Source organism: Spinacia oleracea, chromosome 2 (assembly GCF_020520425.1).
Source record: "Spinacia oleracea cultivar Varoflay chromosome 2, BTI_SOV_V1, whole genome shotgun sequence".
Classification (NCBI taxonomy): Eukaryota; Viridiplantae; Streptophyta; class Magnoliopsida; order Caryophyllales; family Amaranthaceae; genus Spinacia; species Spinacia oleracea.
Genome location: NC_079488.1, coordinates 109,104,786 through 109,127,072, shown reverse-complemented (window position 1 = coordinate 109,127,072; position 22,287 = coordinate 109,104,786). Strand labels below are relative to the sequence as shown.

The window sequence follows — 22,287 nt, the reverse complement described above, 5'->3', positions numbered from 1 at the left end:
TAAATAAAATCTATTACTCCTGACATTTTTTATAGTGTATAAAAATATGGCAAATTTGCGAAAAACAACCTTTTATAACCCATTTTTTGCGAAAAATAACCTTTTAAAAAAAACTTGCGAAAAAAGACCTTAAACTAAAAAAAACTTGCGAGAGACAACCTTTCATGTCTTTTCCGGCGTTGACTACTTATTCCGGCATTGACTTCGCCGGTTTTGCTAACCTCACCCTTTTCCTCTTAAAATTAAAAAGGCAAATTTGTCAAAAACAACCTTTTATAACTAATTTTTGCGAGAAACAACCTTTTAATTTATTTTTTTGCGAAAAAGAACCTTAAACTACAAAAAACTTGCGAGAGACAACCATTTTGGGTTTTCTGGCGTTGACCACTAATTTTCGGCCTTGACTTCCCATGTGCATGTCACATGTTTTCGTTTTTCCTTATTTACACTCATTTCCCTCCATATTCTCTCATATAAAATTAAAGTAGTTGATTAAAACCTAAAATAAATGAATTACAATTGATTAATAGTATACTTAGATATTTCCTTATTTCGAAACCCTTGCCTTTAAAAACTTTATGCATATGGTAGAGATAATTCTCAAGTTAATTGCCTCGCCGCAACACAAAAATACATTTCTTAGCATTATATATATAACCTCCGCATATGAGAAAAAAAAAACACCTAATTTCACCACCCTTTTCCAATCAAATTAACAACATTCTTGATGTTTTTAGTAGAGTAACGTGAAAAACCTTAATTCCGACAATTAGTGGTCAACATCAAGGACGGAAATTAGTAGTCAACGCCAGAAAACCCAAAATGGTTGTCTCTCGCAAGTTTTTTTTTTTTAGTTTAAGGTCATTTTTCGCAAAAAAAATAATTTAAAAGGTTGTTTCTCGCAAAAAATTGGTTATAAAAGGTTGTTTTTGGCAAATTTACCTTTTGGTTTTAAGGGAAAAGGGTAAGGTTAGCAAAAGCGGCGAAGTCAATGCCGGAAATGAGTAGTCAACGCTGGAAAAGACAAAAAGGTTGTCTCTTGCAAGTTTATTTTAGTTTAAGGTCCTTTTCGCAAAAAAAGTTTTAAAAGGTTGTTTCTCGCAAAAATGTGTTATAAAATGTTGTTTTTGGCAAATTTGCCTAAAAATATTGCAAAGTACTCGTAGATGTTAATGAGAAATACGAAGTACCAAACAATGGTTTGGTCTAATGAAAAGGATTTTACCTTCCAACCGAGGTTCAATCTCTACTAGGGACACTTTGAAGAGGATTTCCCATACTTACCATCCCCCACTTTTAAAGTGTCTAATCCGCTAACCTGCTTAGATTGACTCATGTGGAATTTCTGTCCAACAAGACATTTCATCTTACCTTCAAAAATAAATAAAAAATTAACGTAAGTGTGAGATAAATACGGGATGGAGGAAGCATTACGCCATTACGTATATCAAATCGTCGACATAAGTAAAGGGACGTATTTGAATGATTGTATATACTGTGCTAAATTTGTCTTAATGTACACGCTTACATAGAAATACACCACATACATTAATCCGCATTAGTCAATTAATTAAGAAGTGGCCCACATTGATTAATGGGTTGTTGTTGAAATTAGTGTTAGATTGTGGTTGGTTTATTGGTCGTTTTCTTTTGATTTGTCAACAAAAAGTGTGCTTGTTTTATTAATTACGAAGTACTTCGTATATGATTCCACATGTTAGACTATCTATGAAATACCCTTCATCACAAGCCAATTTTGATGCTACCCTCATACTCTGATGTCCAAGTGTTTGATGTTTTCGACCTTAATCACTATTAGGGAAATATTTGACACACCACGGTGACTTTGAGACATTATTTTTCGTGTTTTACACATAAGACGGTGTGTTAAAATTATTTTTTTCAATCGTATTTCCTCATTTCTTTTTAATTAACATGTTTCTTTTTATCGTATTTGTCAATTAATAACTTCAACTTTCATGCTAGAATATGTCTTTAATCGGTTAAGTCTCTTTTGTACACCAACCCTCATGGAGATTTCGCTTACAGTTCTATTTTCTGGATCTTTTCTGCATGTGTTTGGAGAGTAATATACAAGTTTATATATTAATTTCATTGTTATTGAAATGTAGATAAAAAGGAGTTTATATATGGAATTGGAAATAAAGATAGACAAAGTTAAGTATAGGATGCTTTGCTTCAAAGGCACCAAAGAACCCTAAATAACAAAAGCACCAAAGAGCCCTAAATAACAAAGCACTATTCTTTACTTCCCTACAATTTCACTTCCCCACATGAGAAACTTCAGACTTACTACTACAAAAGTGGAGCATATACAATATTTTCTATCAATAATCCTTTTTAAAAAGTATAAGGCTACTTTATGATTACAAGATAATTCAGACGTCCATCCTACACCCGAGTGTAAATTTTTTTTAATACGTATTCTCTTTTAAAATTGTCAGAGAGACCGGAAGAGGATCTAGGGATGTGATTTTTTATTTATATTTTTGTCTAATAAAAATTGTCCAACAACTTTGTATGGGCACTTTCATGATATTATCATTGCCCATCATCAAAAACAATAAGTTTTCATATAGGTTCATTATCAAACTAGTAAGATTACCATAATACCCCTACTAGATATTATAATAGATTTTATTTTATAAAAATAGTTTGCCACTTTTATTAATATCTCAATAATTAACCCAAAAACAGAGGGAGCTTAGTATCTTGAAGTAAAGGGTTTGATGATGAATGGCGTAAAGCAAACATAATTCAAATGATTGCGTGCCTGGAAATCTCAATCCAATGGGGCCATAATTATCTTAATTAATCTTCATTATAATAAGATCATCATGGAATCTTATTCATCTACTTTTGTTTTCAAATAAATTCAAAGATTCTAGGACTGGAAGTACAAGAAAAACACATCATCCTTCCTCTTTTTTCTTAGTGTGTACTAAGATAAATTATTACTCCGTAAATGATTTAATACGATTCGCAGTGTGGCGGAAGAAGAAGGAGAAGTAGAAGTAGTAGGAAAGGTGGGAAAGGTAGGAGGTGGTGGAGAGTTATTAGAAGGGATATTTGATTGTATCCATGAAATCACTGGAATTATTGCATCAACTTCATCTGGGTTTCTTCCTTGGAGGATGAAGGATTCCGCTTACAGAGTTCATACTACTTCTCGACTTGCTCAATGGCGTATCGACAACCTCTCTTCTTGTACTTATCGTCGTTCTGATCCTTTCAAGATTGGTCTCTGGAACTGGTTCGTCTCTGTCTCTCTTTCCTTTACTTCCATGATCGATCGACCGATTGATCTTAGGCTTCATTTGATTTGGCGTAAAACGTTTTCAGTGAAAAAATTAGTTTTAGTCTTTGTTGGGTATGGCGTAAAACATTTTCGGTAAAAAATGAAGAAAAAAAAAATCCAAGAAAAAATACAATTTGAAACTAGTTTTCCTTTGTTTGGTTCCAGAAATGTATTTCTTTTCAAATTGAAAATGTAATTCACCTTTGGGGAAGATATGGAATATCTGTCATTCAAAATATGTTTATACACCCGGGTGCATGCTCACTGTGCACCCTGTTTTACAAAGAACATATAGTTCAAATACAAAAAACATATAGCCAATGAACAAATAGTTCAAATCCATAAAACATATAGTTTAAATATTTCACTAATACATGTACATTGAAATCGTTCTCAATGTTCATTAGATTTTCAATAAATGTTCAACAGGGTGCACAATGAGCATTGTACACCCGGGTGTATAATCCAAATTGCGTCTGTCATTCCTTTGCAAACCAAACAACGTAAAGTAATTGTAAAAGGAAAAAATTGTTTTCCATGAAAATGTTTTACACCAAACTGAACGGAGCATTAAGACTGCAACTGGAACTAGTATGTCCATTTTCAAGATCATTAATGGAGTTTTGTTTGGCTATATGAATGTGTGTGTATATATATAGGCACTTGGCTTTGGAGAAAAATAGAGTGTTGATGCTAAAGTTGTATCCGGAGATATCCAATTTGAGCAGAGAGAATCCGCCAATTGCCTCTTTTGTTATCCGGGTCTTGTCTTCTGTTGGTGACCGCAAACACCTCGTCCACCCTGGTATGAAATGCAATTTATATCAGATTATTTCCTCCGTCTCTTTTTATTCTTCCCATTTGGAATCTTTGTGCGTGACAGAAAAAAGTCGAAGCAGGAAGAACAAAAAGAAATGGAGGAGTATATTTTACAACACAGCATCGACAGTATCGTATGGCTTCAAAGGAAGAATTGATCAATCTTCGAAATTAGATTAATTAATGACCAAGCTCATGAAATGACTAAAATTAGACTAATGATCAAGTTCATGAAATGACTGAAATTAGACTAATGATCAAGTTCATCGAAATTAGAGTAATGATCAACTTATGCATGTATATTTTGCTTTAATTCAATTGAAATTAGACAAATGACTTACCACTGTTGTTAATTGTTAAATATCTTGACTATTGCTTTCTTGATCTAACAAAACCCCAACCTCTTTGCTGATCCCCAACTAGTGCTAAATGGTAAGCCGTTGCTTTCGTTTGATTTTAAAGATGTACATTTTCCTGTCTGTGATGCTAACGCAGAAATAACAGACCAGCAGCTTAAAAGCAACGACGATTTCATTTGGCCTATTGACGTTCCACTAACCGGGAAATTCATCATTGATGTTGAATTTCTCGACTTGAAGACTTCATCTCCACACGTAAGCATTCCAAGTTAAATTGCTAAAGATTTTTACCATGTATTGTACTTACAACTAATGGTGAGTTAGAATTTATCCCTCAGTCTCAACCCCAAACTCCAGACTCTAGACTCTGCCACATTAGCTTTCTACTAATTTTTACCAATTTTTTCATTATTCAGACTCATACAAGACGATCCCTATCTTTACACATTATTCCCAGAATCACCTAAACTCCTAAAGAAGATAACTAAGTAGGATAAAGTGTGATGATGTGGCAAGGTCTGATTTGGTTGGAGAAAAAAAAATGGAGTCTTAAGTGACTTTTGAGTGAATCTTGGATTTTTGAACTCCCCATCAGACTTACTGTAGTCTTTTACCACATTATCCCAAGAGTTTGGCTTCAGACTAGTGATAAACTCAACCTAAACCTTATACTGATAAGGTGTAAAATAATGAAACTGCAGGGTGGGGAGCCTTGTTCAATTTGGGCAGAAGGGTCAAGCAGCAGAAGATCTAACACTTCAGCCCTCAGCAGCCTAAGACGAATGCTAACAGAGGGCATCTACACAGACATCACAATCAACACATCCAACGGGTGTGTTGGTGCACACAGGGCAGTTTTAGCAGCACGGTCTCCTGTCTTTCAAACCATGTTCGCTCACAACCTACAGGAAAAAGAACAATCCACCATAAACATATCAGACATGACAGTAGACTCGTGTCAGGCATTGCTTAGTTACCTGTACGGCTGTATTGAGCACAAGGAGTTCCTACACCACCGACTTTCCCTCCTCCGTGCAGCTGACAAGTATGACATCGCCGACCTCAAAGAAGCCTGCCACTTCAGTCTGCTTGAGGACATTGATGCTAAGAATGTTCTAGAAAGACTACAGAATGCTTCCCTGTATCAGTTGCCTGAACTTAAGAGTAACTGTATGAGGTATTTGGTACAGTTTGGGAAGATATTTGATCTTCGTGATGATTTCAATGTGTTTGTTCAGTGTGCAGATAGGGAGTTGATTGCTGAAATCTTCCAAGAAATTCTTGCTACTTGGAAAGGTTTCTGATTCTTTATTAATGCATGCCTAATGGAAATATAGTTTACTCCAGGGCTTGCTTATTAATTAAGTTATAATTGGTTCATGTGTTGATGTACATTACACACAATATGTTTGATTGTTATATGAAGTTTTACCAGATTCTTGTACTGATTTCTTTCTGTTTTGATATGTATGTAAACATATATATACGGATTACCACGTATAAAGTACAAGTTCTTTGAAGAGTCAAGATTGTATTGATTTGAAAACAGAAAAAAGCCTGAGGGTGCAACAGAGTTTTTGTATTCAGAAAATGATTTATGATTTATGTTCAGAGTTCACAACATGAACAAAAGAGTTGATAAAATTATGGCATGTGTCTGAATAACTATTTACATAAAGTACATGTTCAGATAATGGATGACAAGAAAATGATTCATTACATCATATGAAATCAAAACTAGTTGCTGCAAAGTGCAGAAATCCTGCTGTCAATTGCATCAAGATTAGAAAGACTGGTTTGCTACACATTTTCTTTATGTGATAACAAAGGAGCAGTGCCAGAAAAAACTGACCGAGAAGAAGAGTTTGTTGAATCACTTAGGCCTGTAAATACAGGGGATGACATGGACAATATATCCATATTCATCGGGGGTGAGAAGTAGATAGGTACAGGAAACTTCGAAGGCAAGCTGGGCAAAGGAGCTTCTGAGTTCAGAACGTTTATAACTTGCCTTATTGAAGGACGGATGGTGTAGTCTGGATGACAACACCACAATCCAACCACCATTAAGCATTCGACTTGCTGCATCTCGAACTCCCCTTCAAGTCTTCTATCAACTGCTTCAAGAAGACGACTTTTACCATAGAGATCCCACACCCATTCTACCATCCTTACCTTGCTTGGATCTTCGTTGGACTCAATAGGCCGTCTTCCACATGCAATTTCAAGAGCCACTACACCAAAACTATAGACATCAGATTCTTTACTGGCTTTTCCTGTGATCACACACTCTGGGGCCAGGTACCCTAATGTGCCTGCTAAAACGGTTGTTTGTGATCCCGTGCCATGATCCACAAGTCTGGCAAGTCCAAAATCTCCGAGCTTAGCATCAAAATTGGAATCAAGCATGACATTGCTGGATTTGATGTCTCTGTGTACAACACACTGCTCCCATTCTTCATGAAGGTATAACAAGGAAGATGCCAAGCCGTGGGCAATTTTGTACCGAGTTTTCCATGACAGTACAACCTTCTTGCCCCCGTATAAATGGAAGTCGAGACTTCCATTAGGCACGAACTCATAAACAAGAAGCAAGTCTCCTTGTTCATGGCACCAGCCAAGAAGTTGAACCAGATTCCTGTGCCTCAACCGGCTTATAATCTTCACCTCTGACACGTACTCCTTCTTGCCTTGTTTTGATCCTCTAGATATTTTCTTGACCGCGATCTCTCTACTAGGATCCTCCAACAAACCTAAGTAAACACCTCCAAAACCTCCCTCTCCTAACTTTCCTTCCTCAGAGAAGTTGTTAGTAGCTTGACAGAGTTCGCGGTTTGTAAACCTCCTAGGACCTGTTCCCTTCTCAAACTCGTGATCATCAACATCGAAATCAATGTCAGATTTTTCCACTTTTGGCTTCCTCCGCCACCACATAACCACGATTAAGACCAGTCCCGCCACCAAAACACCAATACCACCTGATACACCACCTATCAATCCTGCTCTCCTGCTTCTCCTGACGCGGGCATTTTCCCTGGTTGTTGATTCAGTTCCATTGGTGTCTGACAAGGTTGAGCTGAAGTCCCAAGAAAGGATGTTATGAATCTCAGCATAAAGGCCCGTGGAAGCAGAGAATCCAACTCTGACTCTTTCCGGAAGGATGGTAGTCAAGTCGATGATAAGCGAGAGGCTAGAGTTTCTGCTGAAAACAGGATTATCAGCATAAGTTAGAAAAACACTCAGATTCCTGGTAGAAGAATTATAAGTTATCCAAGCATTAGCTGTTGACCCGTTCCTCATGGTACTAGACCATGTAAGGTTAGCCTCTGAAACAATAGAGTTTACATCAATACCCACGTGATCATCAGAGCTCGGATCCCAATGGTTCCTGAAGGTGTCAAATTCGACAGCCACAAACTGGTTTTGACTGGTATGGTTGTAAGATTCAGCACTGACTAACCCAAGGTACCCACCTGATGAATTATCAGGGACTAAAGAGTCCATAGGTGCAAGGAAAAAGGCGAGTCCATCACCAAAGGCGGTATTGTTAACTTGCCTGATAAGGAACGAAAAGTGGGTGGTGAAATCAGTAACCTCTCGCGTGCTGTTATTCCAAAGACGGACTGGCTCAGAGTAGGACGCTCGGCCTACGCTGTAGGAGAGGGAAGCATCTTGTTGGTTTCTGGTAAGCTGGATTACCCCATTGGAAACAAATGAATCATTCTCAAGGTTAATGTTGGGTGTATTTGAGTCGAAACGAGGGAAACTAAAATTAAGTGATTTTGCCTGGGGAAGAAATAACAGCAAAGAAACACAAGTACAGATTGTAAATACAGAACTGGGTGTGGAAATAGGATTATGCATTTCTATTTTCTGGACAATCAAAATATTGTACTGAACCTGCTATTTATAAGTTTTACAGCTTCATTAAATTAATCAAAAAACGAAGAACTGTGCTTGTGGAATTCAAAGAACACCAAGCTGACTGATTCCAGATAAAAAGGTCATAACTCATGAAGGTTGAAATAGGTGTATATTGTAATGACTTTGTCAAAACAACCCTGTACTTTCTGTAGATATATTTTTTTTTACCAACAAACAAGAAAAATCAGAAATGATGACACCATTACAGATCTAGATGCGAAGTTAATTAGAACAAGTTTATAATACAAGTTATAATTCATACTCGATCGACTTTCAACATGTTTCGAATAGAAATAACAAAAGTATAATATTGATTTAATGTGTCTTAAATCACTGTAATAGCAAAATCCTGAATAGAAGAAACGAGCATTAAACTCTAGTCAGCCTCCAAAGAGAAATCCTGCTGCTTGTTCTTCATTGCCGTTGAAAAGCTGGAGAGCTTGTACGACCTGACTCCTTTCGAATCCTAGCTCAACGAGCTTTGAGACTTTGGCTTCAAACTCAGAACTCTGCAGCAGAGAGATTATATTTTTCAGCTAAAATAATTATGACAAAGAAAGCAGCAATTAGTACAGTCTCTTTTGACAAAATGTCGCTAAGATTCGACACTTTGGCTATTGTTTCATAAAAGAAAGAAAAAAAAATGCACTCTTGTAATTAAATCTTCAAGTATCCATGTGTGAGACTTCTCGGGTACTACATTTTACAAAGTAAGGATAACTTTTTCAGTCATTGTTTTAATGCAAAGCTCGTGATGATGTACTAAGTTGACGATAAATAGTGAATATTTTCGCTATGGATGCCATGTGAGTCATGTGACTGGCTATTATCAAACATTTTTAACTCGCAGTAAATTAAATTATATTAAATTAAAGTGACCATATAAGTGTCAATTTGGTTGGCAAAATATAAAATTGTCGAATTAATGACTACCCTACAATCCTACACGGATGACTTATGGTAAGAGTTCAAGTACTATAAACCTCATGCACTGATGATGTATCAATGAGGTACTTGTGTATTGGGTAACGGTAAGACTTAAGATTAGAGGTGAACCCGCAATGAGTTCCTAGCTATGTGTTCACACCATGTCAAGGTCAAACACCATCCCCTAAATGCGTGGGTTTTATATAGTGGCCTTTGGGTCGTAAAGGTTCCAGAAAAAAGAGCAGACTAAAAGAATGATGAATCATATTATAGTCTGTAGCAGTTCATAAAAATAATTGCACACACCTGACCAGGATTCCCACCAGCACCTCCTGTCAAAAAAAAATCATAACAAGTTAATGGACAAAATAGATACTTTTAAGCAATAAAAATGGAGATTGAAAAAAGAGAGAAAGAAAGAACGTGCAAGTGAAGAGGCCTCATCCTTCATTTGAGAAGTAACAAGCACAAATTCATTTTCCAAACAGACGTTGGCACAACTAAAACTCTAAAAGTAATCAGATAGAGTATTGTATATCATTTCAAAAAACCCAGCTCAGAGAAAAGATGACTGCACATAATTAGCCTAAGCCATCAAGAATACATAGATAAATTGCACAACATATTCTCACTGGATTCCTGATTACTACCAGGTCAGAAGAGAGATCCATGTGCTTGACTCTAAAGATATGCTAGTACATTTGAAGTTCATAAATCAAGATTTGCTCGAAATTTGAAGGCAACTTGAGTCAACAAATCCACAGAAAGATTTTTAAGTTGTAAGTAAACACATCAGCCATCAAAAGGTTCCTCTTCCAAATTCCAAGTGACATAATTCAAGATATTAAGTTCCAAGCTTACAACTAGTGATTAGCCCGAGTTATGCCCCAAGTTGTTGCGTTGATGCCTTTGGCAAGTAATGATTAACTATTGTGATCATTTTATAAATAGTGTCAATTTGGAAAGATGTCAGTGCAGATTTTATATGGAAAGATGTCAGTACAGAGGAAGAAGAAGTCAGCTTTGTATTATGTAGTTGAACTGTTTGTACTACTCTTTTCTCTTTAAATTTCTAATTCACACAATACATTTTGTATTTATTATGTTTCTAAATTCATCAATTTGTGACCTTGGTTATATGGTAGATATTCCTATACCTCGATCAAGAGGTTGTGGGTTCAAGCATTGGTACTTTGGTTGGCTTCTAGTTGTCTTATTTATGTATGAACACGAGTTCATCTCATGTCAAAAGCTACATGGAAGGTGAGCCATTGATTGTCATCCACGTGGCGGGTAAACATGAAAGAAAACGCCATTTAATATAATAGTATAGAATTTTAGAATATACAGAAAACTAGAATATAACTCACCAGAAGATTGACTTCCAGTTGGAAGGCTTGGGACATTTCTAATGTCGTTGATTCCAGATGAAACCTACATGATCCCGTATGTTAGTCAAAAATATTACTTACACAAAGAATACTTGAAGCAAATAAATTTGAAGAGATTCTCATTACCGGAGCTCCTGAACCAGAAGCCTGCTTCGAAAAGCTATCTTCATCCAGAAAATGAGAAGGGATATCCTTTTCTGAAAACAGAAGAAGATCTAAGAAACGACAGAAGACCTAACTAAACATTTTTACTTTTTATTCAAATTGAATCAGAAATTCTAACCCGGCAAAAATGGCACAGAAACCTCTCCTCCACCAAGTTTTAATGTATTATCCTTCAAATCAATTATGCACTGCAAAAAAAAGCCAGGTCAGCTTTATTCATCTTAGGAAGGAACCCATTAAAAAAAAAAATAAAAAAAAAGCTCCAAACCATATTACCTGATGTTTGCGAAGCATATCCAGACCAAAGAGGAATTCCATGTTGTCTGAATCGAGGACTGTAAACGAACAAGGATAAAAGACATTCCCGATCTTCCAAAGACAACAGAAGTAAACAAGCCAATCAAATTAAGCAGCAAGGATAAGTATACAGAATAAAACGCATCAAAAGCATATATGACTACAGCTCATATCAATGTTTAGTTAAAAATTACAGTAGATCAATAATTTTGGGGACTAGCACAACTTCAACAGAATTGAAGCCAGCAACTTCCATGCACACATTTTATAAGCACAAAATCCACCCCCTCCGTATTTCTCTACAAAATTTAAGCCCTGTTATCTTCACCTTAAAAAATAATAATCTGTAAAAAATTGTTTTAATCAGTAATAATAATTTACATTCGGTAAAATCAGTAACTTCAAGGAACAACAAAAATAACAGTGAATAAATAAATAAAAAGTTTAAATCGGCAAGAATCAGTTTTAATTGGTAAAATTATTTCAAGTGCAGTAAAAAATAAGGTGAAGAACAGGCCCTAAAGCTGCATTCACAGGACAAGCACGGGATATGCAAAGACGTGTACCCAAACACAGATAAAAAGAAAATGAGAAAATCCACAAATAGAAGGTTTATGTTTCACTACCTTAATGTGAGCTGCATGTATCCGACCCAATATCTCCATCTGACCAACTCCACGAGCAATACCTTTATATCGTTCATCCAACAGCCTCAACAGTCTGAAGTGAGATAGGGGTACAGGACAAACCTATGTTACTCAGACACGGGTGTCGGTGTCATGTCCGACACGGGTGTCGGAGTATCTGACACTCCGTTCCAAATATTTGAAGACACTCCGACACGGTCAAAGGAGTGTCTTGACTTGTTTTTTAGACACGACTAGTTTGCAAAGTGTCGGAAAAAAATCGACACTTTTAATAAAAACTGCAAAAATAGTGTTAAATAATATAATTTTATATATAAAAAAAAAGGTGAGAATAAAAATATTAATCAAGTTAAAGTTCCAAAGCAGGATAAATTTATTTAAAAGAGTTTAAAAGTACAAGAATTTAAAAGTAAGAAATAAATGAAAATAAAATAAAATGCTGACTTTGTAAAGCTGTCACTCAGTGGGCACGTGGGTTTGTTCCCCACTTCCCACCTTTTCCTTTCTTTTATTTTTTATTATAGTGGTAGGCCTAGGATATTTAAAAAAAGGGTAAAAAAAATAAGTTAGAAAGCTCAGTCCACCATCACCGAAAAATGACCCGAAGGAAACGAAGACAGCCATGGAAGACTCTCAAACAGTCAAATGCCGGTGAAAATCAGAATTGAAGAGTGCAATCTTGGCGTTTTTTCTCCAACAACAAAAGCCCTAATATAATTGTTCTTCTCTTGCTTCCCCCACCTTCAATTTCTAGATCTAGGGTTTCGAATTTTTCTTTCTCCTCCCGATTTCGACACTTCATATCGGACACTTTTTCGACACCGGTGTCGACACCTTCCCGGACACGTGTCGAGTGTCGTGTCACGGGTCGGGTCGTGTCGACACCGACACCCACCGTCAGATGGAGTGTCGGAGTAACATAGGGACAAACATAAGTCTATACAGCCTTAAAATCTCAACACAGTACAAACATAAGTCTTTAGACTCTTAAAATCTCAATTGTACAAGGAACATACCCACAACGCTCTGCACAACGTTTAGATATTATAGTTGATTGGGCTCCACTGTCAACAAATGCCTGAAACAGAAACAACATATGATTGTGAACATTTTACAATCACATTTTGCAAACCAAAAGACACACTACGCATAATATTCCATCAAAATATATTTCAAGTCTCCCATAAACATGAGACTATGAAACATGTTGCTTATCTCATTACAATCTGTTTCATTGTTTAATGGGATCAGGTTTTTTCACTTAAGCAAAATTCATTAAAGAACTTCATCAAAAAATGAAGTGAAGTGAAGTGTCTGATTAGACATTGAACAAGCCACAGTTCATCACTGGACCAATCAACAAGATTAAGATTTAAGACTCATTTATCCCTCTAGCTGGACTAACTAAACACCAAGTAGTAGGTACCTTTATTGGGACACCATTTACTTCCATATCCACGTACAACATGACCTGTAAATTTAGACAAGAATTTTAGAGTAATAAATTATTTTACAATCTCCAGATGGAATTTTAGAGAATTATAACATATAAATTATACCACTCTAGCGAAAGCTTCAGGGTTGTGTTCGATGGCTGCTGCCCAGTTTTCGTCAATTCCTTTCTACAAGAGAAAGCAGCAAAATTACATAAAAGAAAACAAAAATAAACTTTGCTACCTAGAGTTATAAAAGTTGCAAACATGCAACGAGAACCTAAACACCCGATAGGGTTAAGAAGACAATATTCCTACAAGTCTACAACTACACACGGACAAATTCAGCAGCAAACAGGTTCATAACAACAACTATTTTAGTACTTGTGAAGAAAATTTGAGCCTAACAAAAGTCAATATGTCTACCTGGCGAATGGAAGCTTCTATCTTCTTCTGTGCTTCCACATCGAAAGGGTCTGCATAATGCAAAGCCTATCAAAAAAAACAAGATGCCAATTAATTTATGTCCAGACACTATAGCCTATAATAACAGCTGTGGATAAGAACAGACAGAAACCATATACTCTAAATATATTTCACTCAGATATAGGCATTTCCTTTGCCGCAGACTCGCAGGACATCTAGATTATGGTATACTATGTAGTTACATATCATACTTTAGTCCTTTTACTCGATTAACATCTAAACAATAAACAATATGAATCTGATGCAGTAAAGAATTACCAAATCTTAACCTCAGTCATGAATCATGATACTCTCCTAGAAGCAGACTCCCAAACCCATTAGGCACCAGCTTAAAGTTCAGAATATAGTTAATTTCTCCATAGGTAACCCGTAACCAGTGACCAACAAACCCATGTGCTGATTACTAGACCTCTGTCCGTGACCTTGAATCATCACAAACACAAAGCCAAACAAAGAAACTACATTACTGGTAACTTGGTACAGCCCACCCTTGCAGAATACCTTATGCAAGGAACCACTTAGACCCTTTGGTCCTTATTAATCACATGATGGGTTTAGTCCTAACAAGATTAAGTTAGGTAGGCATGCGTAGGTAAGGAAAGTGGATAATTGGAATTATGGAGATCTTAGAAGAAGCCGAGGGAGACCAAAGATTTCTCTGGTAGAGGAAGTTAAGAATGATCTTTGTTTCTGGAAGTGAATGGAATAAGAGGATCCTTGTGAACGGCCAATGGAGATGAAATCTTTGGTTCACGCACCCAACACATTGCTATTGGGATTAATACTATGAATTTTCTGTTTTATAGTTTCTGACAAATTAATGGTCAAAATAATTCTCAAAACCCATAGGTGATCTGGTGAAGCTGTATCACATTATGCAATGGAGGCAGTAGAAACAAACATCTTTCTTTAGATAAGTATGGTATTCTAATTGAAACATCAAAAGCCATATACTGTGCAGAATCCTAGTCACCCTTTTGAATCAAAGGTTATCCAAGTGACACAGCATAGAAAAGTACAATGACATGCAGTCATGGAGAAATAGTTATTCAACTGAACTCTATCGTACTATACTAAACCTCATGCCACTATAAATTTCTCATTGGAAATCGCATAAATTGATAGAAAGATATTATAACAGAAGATAGACACCAACAGACTCTACTTACAAGGTCCTCCTCTTCTTTTTGCCTCAATGCTGCCTTTTGATGATGACGCTGCCGTAAAATGTCCTGTAGCTTGTTCAGATCATTCCCAGATATTGCTTGTGCAAGTTCAGGATCACTCTGCAAATTTTGTAGGCAAACCAGTAAATGTCTGAAAAAATATTACAAAAAATATAAGACGATACGATAATCCATAGATGCACACAGCGACAACATAAGTGCAATTTCATGCAGGGAATTTACTATCAATACGATCAACAAGAACAATAGAACGACTGTTACAATTTACTACTTTAATAAAGTTTCAACCAATTCTATTAGCAATTCCGGACTAGAATAAAAAAAAAAAAATCAGTCCTCATTTTTGTGAATACAGGCAATATACCTCAAATAAACAGCCTAAGAAATTAATTTTTCAGAACAGAGGTTTTCCAAGACAAAGTACCAAACAAGATTACAAGAGAATTGAAGTTCAAGTTCCAATTTCAGAATATAACACAATGACAAAAGACCAATCAAAAGATAGAGATCTTTAGCTCCACTTGTCATCCAGAAAATTATATAATCAAAGAATTATGCTATGCAAACAACAATACCTGAAACAACTGGGCCATCAGATTAGAATCACTGCGAACTTGCTGCTGAAAAGCACCAGGGTTTGCAGCAGACCCATCAGGCTTGAGGGTAAGGTCACTAGAAGACGAACTACAGAAGAAAATGTATAAGTTAGAGTAAAGTTTTATATACAGAAAAGTTGCAATAAAAAGGATGATTTTAAAAAAATGTCATAAAATGATTTCGTAAAACATATACTTAGTACAAGGCAACAGAATTAGACCTAATATGTAGAGAAAAGCTCAAATAGTTTCATTTCTGCCTTAAATGAGGGGCTGATCTCAGAACCAAATAGGAGAAGTTGCTAAAGGGATAATAATCTAATGCAGGACATAAGTGAAAAGGAAAAGATAAGAAGAGAAAGCAAGGAAGAGAGGGAGAAGGAACCCCTTTTCCGCCCTCTTTGATTTCCACATTTTGTCCTTAGTCCTTACCATCTAATCTCATTGATCTAATGATCTTCACAGTCCATAACTCCATAGTACTACAATGGGCAAGGGGTCTAATGGAGAAACCCTTAAAATGCAAATTCATGCCGACCACAGGCTAATCATGGCACAAAGGCTATAACCAACACTCAAGGAATGCAGACGGTATACACAAATATTACGATAATAACTTTTCATGGAAAAAGGCGTAGGGATATTAGTAGTACATAACATTGTGTAACAAAAATCACTAATTTGATAGTGTCTATTGCTGTAAACATAGATTCCTTTCGAAAACCTGTCATACGGCTCATACCCAATAGTCCAATACAGTAAAGCTTCTAATCTCAAGTTTCTTTCTAGTCCTAATTGCCTAATTGGTTAACGAAACCAATGTCGAATTCGCAATTTGAATTCGCATATCACCTAACCATCATAATCCTCACTAAGTATTTCTACTTTGGCGGAGCTTGATTTGCAATAATATCCCTACTTAACTTTTCCCTCAAAAAAAGAACTTAAACCATCATAAAGCTACTTGTAAAAACAGCATTGATAAATAATCCTAAATACAGGTGAATTAAATAAAAATTACCGAGAAGGAGGAGCAGCAATAGAAAGCATCATGATCAAATCGCCTTCGCAAACACCGAGTCCACTCAGCTTCTCATGGTTGTTCATCTCCTTCCCATTGTACATCAACTGCTGCTGCTGCAGAACCACCCCACTCTGCCCCCACCAAATCAAAAAGTCACTCATTGTTAATCCTAATTATTAAATTCATAAACAAAATCAATAAAACCAAAGGTTCTTCACCTCCACTTCAAGCAAAGCCTTGACATTTTCGACCTGCGTAATTTGATCAAGATCCATGTCAGAAACTAAAATAGAAATTAAAATTAGGGTTTAATAACAATGGGGAGTGTAAATTACAGCTTCATCGGGGTCGACATCTAAAGAGATGAACTTGTCATCGGAGGTCATTACAGTAATCTTCATCTTCAAATTCCGATTTGCAAAGCTTTCAATTTGCAATAAATTTATCTCGAATAATAAAATAAAAAAGATAAAGGTTTGATCTTGAAATAAATAAGAAAGAGTGATAGTTCGTTCTGGAGTTGGATTGGGATAATTGAATTTTAATTGGATTTTAATTGGATTGGTGTGAGGTTTCTTACATGAAGAGCTTTCGAACTTCCTTGGTATTTATCGTACAACAACTACTGTTTTTCTATACAACTTCTACTTACTTTCCAACTCGACCGTCTTTTTCTTTTTGCCCTTTTTGTTTTGTTTTATGAAAACGAACATGTAACCCATCTACGAGTAAACAAGAGTTGATTCCACCATTATGTGCAAAAGGCAAAAAAGCCAAAAGCCGGTCCGGACTTGGATAAACGATTGGCAGGATGGTCTCCGGATCGAGAATATTATGTTTTTATCTGGTCCAAAAACTCAACGTGCAGATGGTGCAGTAGCGTGCACGTAGATCTACGTGCACCTGCACTAAAACGCAAAAAACGAAAAAGAAACGTAATAAACTAAACAAAAAGAACATGATAGAGTAAACGAAAAGAACATTAACCATTACGTGAAAAGAACACTAATGTTGAAAAACCAAAGAAAAGGTACCAAAAAAAAACATATTCTTTCCCCCGATAGACTATAAAAACTATTTTTCAAAAAGAGCCTCATGTGAAAAATGCAACAAAAAAACAACAAAAAAAAATCAAGTATCGATAATATTATTAAAAAACAACGGGAAAAAAAAAGTTAAAAAGAATACAAAGTAATTAAAAAAAGAACAACAAATTTTTTATAAAACATAAAGAACAAAAGAAAAAGAAAAAGAAAATAACAAAAACTCAAAATTTAAAAAAAAACGACAACAAAAAAGGAAAAATTAACAAAACACATGAAAAAGAACAACATTTTCTTTTTCCTTATCAAACAAAAGAACATAATGAAATAGACGAAAAAAACAACATATCTATATTCTTTTATTAGTTGTATTTGTCCTTTTCAAACGTGTTCTAATTAAAAAGACGAAAAACGACGATATTTGGATGCACTTAAAACTAGATCTATATTTTCATTTAAATATATTTTTATTCTTATCTCATGCATCAGATCTAGCTATGTTCTTTTATTAAGTGATATTTGTTCAGACGATTTTATGTTCTAATTAAAAAGACGCAACGACGAATTTTTGATGCACTTAAAACTAAATCTACATATTTTTAAAAAGTATTTTTGTTCTTTTTTGCCACTAATCAAGCTATGTTCTTTTATAAGTGTTATTTGTTCTTTTCAAACAATTATATGTTCTAATTAAAATGAAACGATACAATTTTGAAGAACTTTTACCGGATCTATGGTGTTTTTAATTTATTGTTGTTCTTTTCCTATGCTTTATGTGTTCTTATTAAGAAAAGAAGACGAGGTTGCAATGAAGTTGTTGAGCTTAAAACCAGAACTACAATGTTGCTATGTTCGTTTACAAGTGTAGTTTGTTCTTTCCGTAAATCGTGTTTTAACGGTTTTGGACTTAAAAACATAAATTTGTTCCTTGTAAAATCTTTTTTGTTCTTTTATTAAAAAAAGTACAATAATTGTGTTACGAGTTAAAATAATATGTGTGTTCTTTTAAAAGTAGTTTTTATACTATTAGTATAATTTATTTTTATTTTTTTAAAATTCAAAATATGTTTTAATTTTATAAAAATGATCATTAAATGTATCCAAAAAAACTCTCTAAAAATTTAAAAGAACAATTTATGTTGATTTAAAAGAACAAACTAGGTTGATGACGCAGTAAAAGTAAAGTTATGAAAAGAACATTACAATTTGAAAATAACATTAGAGGAAAGAATAAGGAAGCGTACCTTAAACACTTGATAAACATTTATCAGGAGCATCAGTCCTCGGAAAATATCATGCTCTTGAGTGATTCTCTTGCTTTGAAAACTAGCCAAATTGAACTAGTATTTTTCTTAATTCACTCATTTTCAACTAAGGAGAAACATCCAGAAGAAATTTTAGAGAGAGAATAAGGAGAAAATGTATTTTTTACTCTTTCACACACTATCTCACTCTTTCTCTCTCAAAATATCTCTCGTATGTTGAGAGATATAAATCATTTCCTCTTTCTCTCTCTAAAATGTATTTCTAACATTCTAAAATGACTAATGTTTATGATTCATAAGTACAATTATTATATAGTTGCTGAAAAATAGGAATTAAAATCATAAAAGAACAGAGAAGGACAAAGGAAAAATTCTTAAAGAGTGTATAATGAGAACTGTGCACGTGTTTTTATTTTGTTCTTTTAACATTATATTATAAAAAGAACAAATGAAAAGACTAAAAGAACAAATAGAGAGACTAAAAAAAAAACAAGTCAAGTACCTTGTCCCACAATAACATATGATTATGAATCATCATTAGCATCATTATGTTATGAATTATTGAACATATTATTCATAATATCTGAAAAAATAATAAGTTAACATGTATAATAACAAGAAAAGAACGCAATCAAAAGAACAAAGGATAAACAAAAAGTAACACGAAAAATAACACAATAAAATAAAAATAACAAATTATGAAACGCAAATGAAATTGAAATAAAATAAAATAATAAGAGCTCAATAAAATAAAAGAGCAGGTTATGAAACACAAATGGTCTATTTTTCTACTGTAATGGAATTATTCTTTTAATGCAGACATATATCTTGTAAATACATTAAACTGTTCTTTTCTGGGGAAAAAAATCATAATTACATAATCAAAATCTTCAAAATCAACGATTTCAACGAAATCAGCGTGTTATTACATAATTTGGTTAATTAAGATCATCAAAATCATCAAAACGCAATTACAAAATCAAAATCATCAAAATATATATAGTCAAAATCATCAAAAACACGATTATTACAAAATCAAAATCATCAAAACATACTATTTATTATTACAAAATTGAAAAATTACCTCCCAAAATCTGATTATCAGCTGTAGAATTCAGATTTGAAGAAGAAGAATCAATTTAATTTGATGTTGAAGTAGAAAAAATCAACGAATTTTGGGAATTTTCATTACTTTCTCTCTCTAAAAACAAATTTGAAAACCTAGTTCACATTTTCTCTCTCCTCTCCACATTTTGAATTCAAAACATAAAATCCATAAAAATATATATCGCAAGAATAATAACGAATAAAAAAACGCGAAAAACATAGATGAAAAGAACAGAGCCTTTAATGTTCTTTTGTTCAAGGGAATTGTTCTTTTTATCCCGTGATTTAATGAAACACACGCGTTTTGTGTATTTTTTATGTCGTTTTGATTCTGATGCACCTAGATAACGGTGCACTGCACACACATGCACCATTAATTTTGCGCATTATTTATCTCCTAAAAACATTACTCACACTTTCTTCTCCATTTTAACCTATTTAATAGACTTGTTTTTTGTTGTAACAAAATTTATTTTAGTACTTTGAAGCAATTGAAAGATATTGAAATCATGCTTATAATATCATGGATTTTTTGCTAAAAAGGACCTTTTATAAGCATTTCTTTGCGAGAAAGGACCTTTTATGTCAAAATTGGTGAGATGGGACCAAAAACACAACTTTTTTTGTCAAGTGGGACCTTTAGCCGGATTCTTGGAGTCAACTCTCTTTTCTGGCATTGACTTCGACACGTGGCAACCGGTAACCGCCACGTGTCAAACTATTTTAAAAAAAAAAAAAAAAAAAATTAAAATTTAATTTTTTTTCCATTTAATTTCCCTCCAAAACCACCGAAAATATTTTGACAAAAAAAAAATTAAATCGCGTTCTCTTCTTCTCTCTCCTCTGCTCCTTCAAACGCCATTGTTGGTGAAGATTCAAGGTTGAAGGAAAGTGTTTGATATCTCAAATTGATTGCCACGAATTGTTACTCAGGCCTACACGATTCAGGTATGCTATTTTTCCCCCTCAAAATCTTCTTCAATTGTTGTAATTTTAGGTCGAAAAAATTAGGGTTCTTACGAAAATTGGGGATTTTGTAATTTGTTGTGTATTTGTGTTTTAGATTGACAATGTCCCATCAAAAAGCGAAAATATGTGGTTGTGGGTATCCCGTTGTTCAAAGAACATCGTGGACACATGAGAATCCGGGGAGGAAATTTAAAGGTTGCAGATTCTACAACTTCGAAACTGGGCAAAGGGGATGTGATGCATTTGATTGGGTTGATGAAGACATTCTTGAGTGGCAAAAAGACGTCACTAATCATCTTCTTTCAGAAAAGCAGAGGCTTGCAATGGAGATGAAAATAATTAAGGGAAGAGCTGAATTCATGGAACATGAAATGAAGAGGTTGAATGAGGAGCATGAGAAGATGAAGGTGAAGTACGAGAAGATGAGGAAGAAGGCAGAAGGAAGTTCGAAGATTAAGAATGAACATGTCTACATTCTTATTTCTCTTTGTGCTATTGTTTCAGTTGTGGTCAGTGCTTTGTATGTCATGGTGTTTGCGTAGATTAGTTCTAGGTGAATGCACTGAAATTACGGGACGAAATGTATTAGTGCAATGACTTTGATGGTTAATGATGATTAATAAAGAATTTCTTCCCTATTGTTGGTCATTTCTAGTTGTTGATCTTTGAATGATTGCTAATCAATTGAATGATTGCTATATAAACCTGAGGTAATATAAACCCGAGGATAAACCGAGGTAAAATGAATATAACTCGACATGTGTTGTTTTAGTTGTGTTAATAAACCCGATGAAAATGCCTAAATAGCTTTATTGTAGAAGTCGGTTTTAAAAACCCGACTTTAAATGTAAAATTTAAGAAGCTTTGAACTAGAAGTCGGTTTATAAACCCGTTTTATTCATGAACTTAAAAGAGTTTGACTGACCTCGATGTATATGTCTAGTTTGAGACGGGCAAATATCGAGGTCGAGACGAGTTGAGGCTACATTTCTTAGTAGACTTTTAAAACACGAGGCAAATATGTTTGGTAATCCACATCAATTCATATATATAGCAAAGCTGAATTTGTCCTAAATTATCAAAGCAAAGACATGATCAAAGTTGACTTTCTCCAAAATATGACCAAAGTTGACTTTACAAAACAAACACTTATGCTAACTAATCTGACCCAAAATGAAATGCTACTGTTAAGTTATACAAACATTGCAAAAGTTTAGGAAATTCTAATGCTAGTTTTTGTCCAAGGAAACACAACTTTTTTGTGATGATTGTGAGCTTTGGAGAGCGTTGACTGAAGTTGTCTTCCTCTTCTTACTTGGATGCTTTGCA

At 34.6% G+C, this 22,287-nt stretch overlaps 4 protein-coding genes across 4 annotated transcripts; 2 read left to right on the top strand and 2 right to left on the bottom strand.

Moving 5' to 3' along the window:
- Positions 1-2,609: 2,609 nt before the first annotated feature.
- Positions 2,610-6,017, top strand: LOC110782098 (BTB/POZ domain-containing protein At1g55760). Its single transcript, XM_021986182.2, has 4 exons — positions 2,610-3,274; positions 3,979-4,124; positions 4,634-4,752; positions 5,199-6,017. The coding sequence occupies exons 1-4, from the start codon at positions 3,156-3,158 to the stop codon at positions 5,799-5,801; spliced, it is 987 nt and encodes a 328-aa protein (XP_021841874.1). The 5' UTR covers positions 2,610-3,155; the 3' UTR covers positions 5,802-6,017.
- Positions 6,018-6,297: 280 nt separating this feature from the next.
- On the bottom strand, positions 6,298-8,361 carry LOC110782096 (L-type lectin-domain containing receptor kinase IX.1-like). The gene has a single exon (XM_021986179.2). It carries the CDS (start codon positions 8,359-8,361, stop codon positions 6,298-6,300), a length of 2,064 nt encoding a protein of 687 aa, XP_021841871.1.
- Positions 8,362-8,630: 269 nt separating this feature from the next.
- On the bottom strand, positions 8,631-17,235 carry LOC110782097 (protein DNA-DAMAGE INDUCIBLE 1). The gene is made up of 16 exons (XM_021986180.2): positions 16,910-17,235; positions 16,793-16,825; positions 16,572-16,705; positions 15,530-15,638; positions 14,937-15,053; positions 13,708-13,773; positions 13,408-13,470; positions 13,275-13,319; positions 12,865-12,926; positions 11,828-11,921; positions 11,181-11,273; positions 11,023-11,092; positions 10,866-10,936; positions 10,719-10,782; positions 9,655-9,680; positions 8,631-8,930 (listed from the first exon to the last, which is right to left on the bottom strand). Exons 1-16 carry the CDS (start codon positions 16,973-16,975, stop codon positions 8,802-8,804), a joined length of 1,242 nt encoding a protein of 413 aa, XP_021841872.1. The 5' UTR covers positions 16,976-17,235; the 3' UTR covers positions 8,631-8,801.
- A 3,590-nt stretch (positions 17,236-20,825) lies between these two features.
- LOC130467171 (uncharacterized) lies at positions 20,826-21,591 on the top strand. Its single transcript, XM_056835600.1, has 2 exons — positions 20,826-20,937; positions 21,053-21,591. Exon 2 carries the CDS (start codon positions 21,060-21,062, stop codon positions 21,498-21,500), a length of 441 nt encoding a protein of 146 aa, XP_056691578.1. The 5' UTR covers positions 20,826-20,937; positions 21,053-21,059; the 3' UTR covers positions 21,501-21,591.
- Positions 21,592-22,287: the final 696 nt, after the last annotated feature.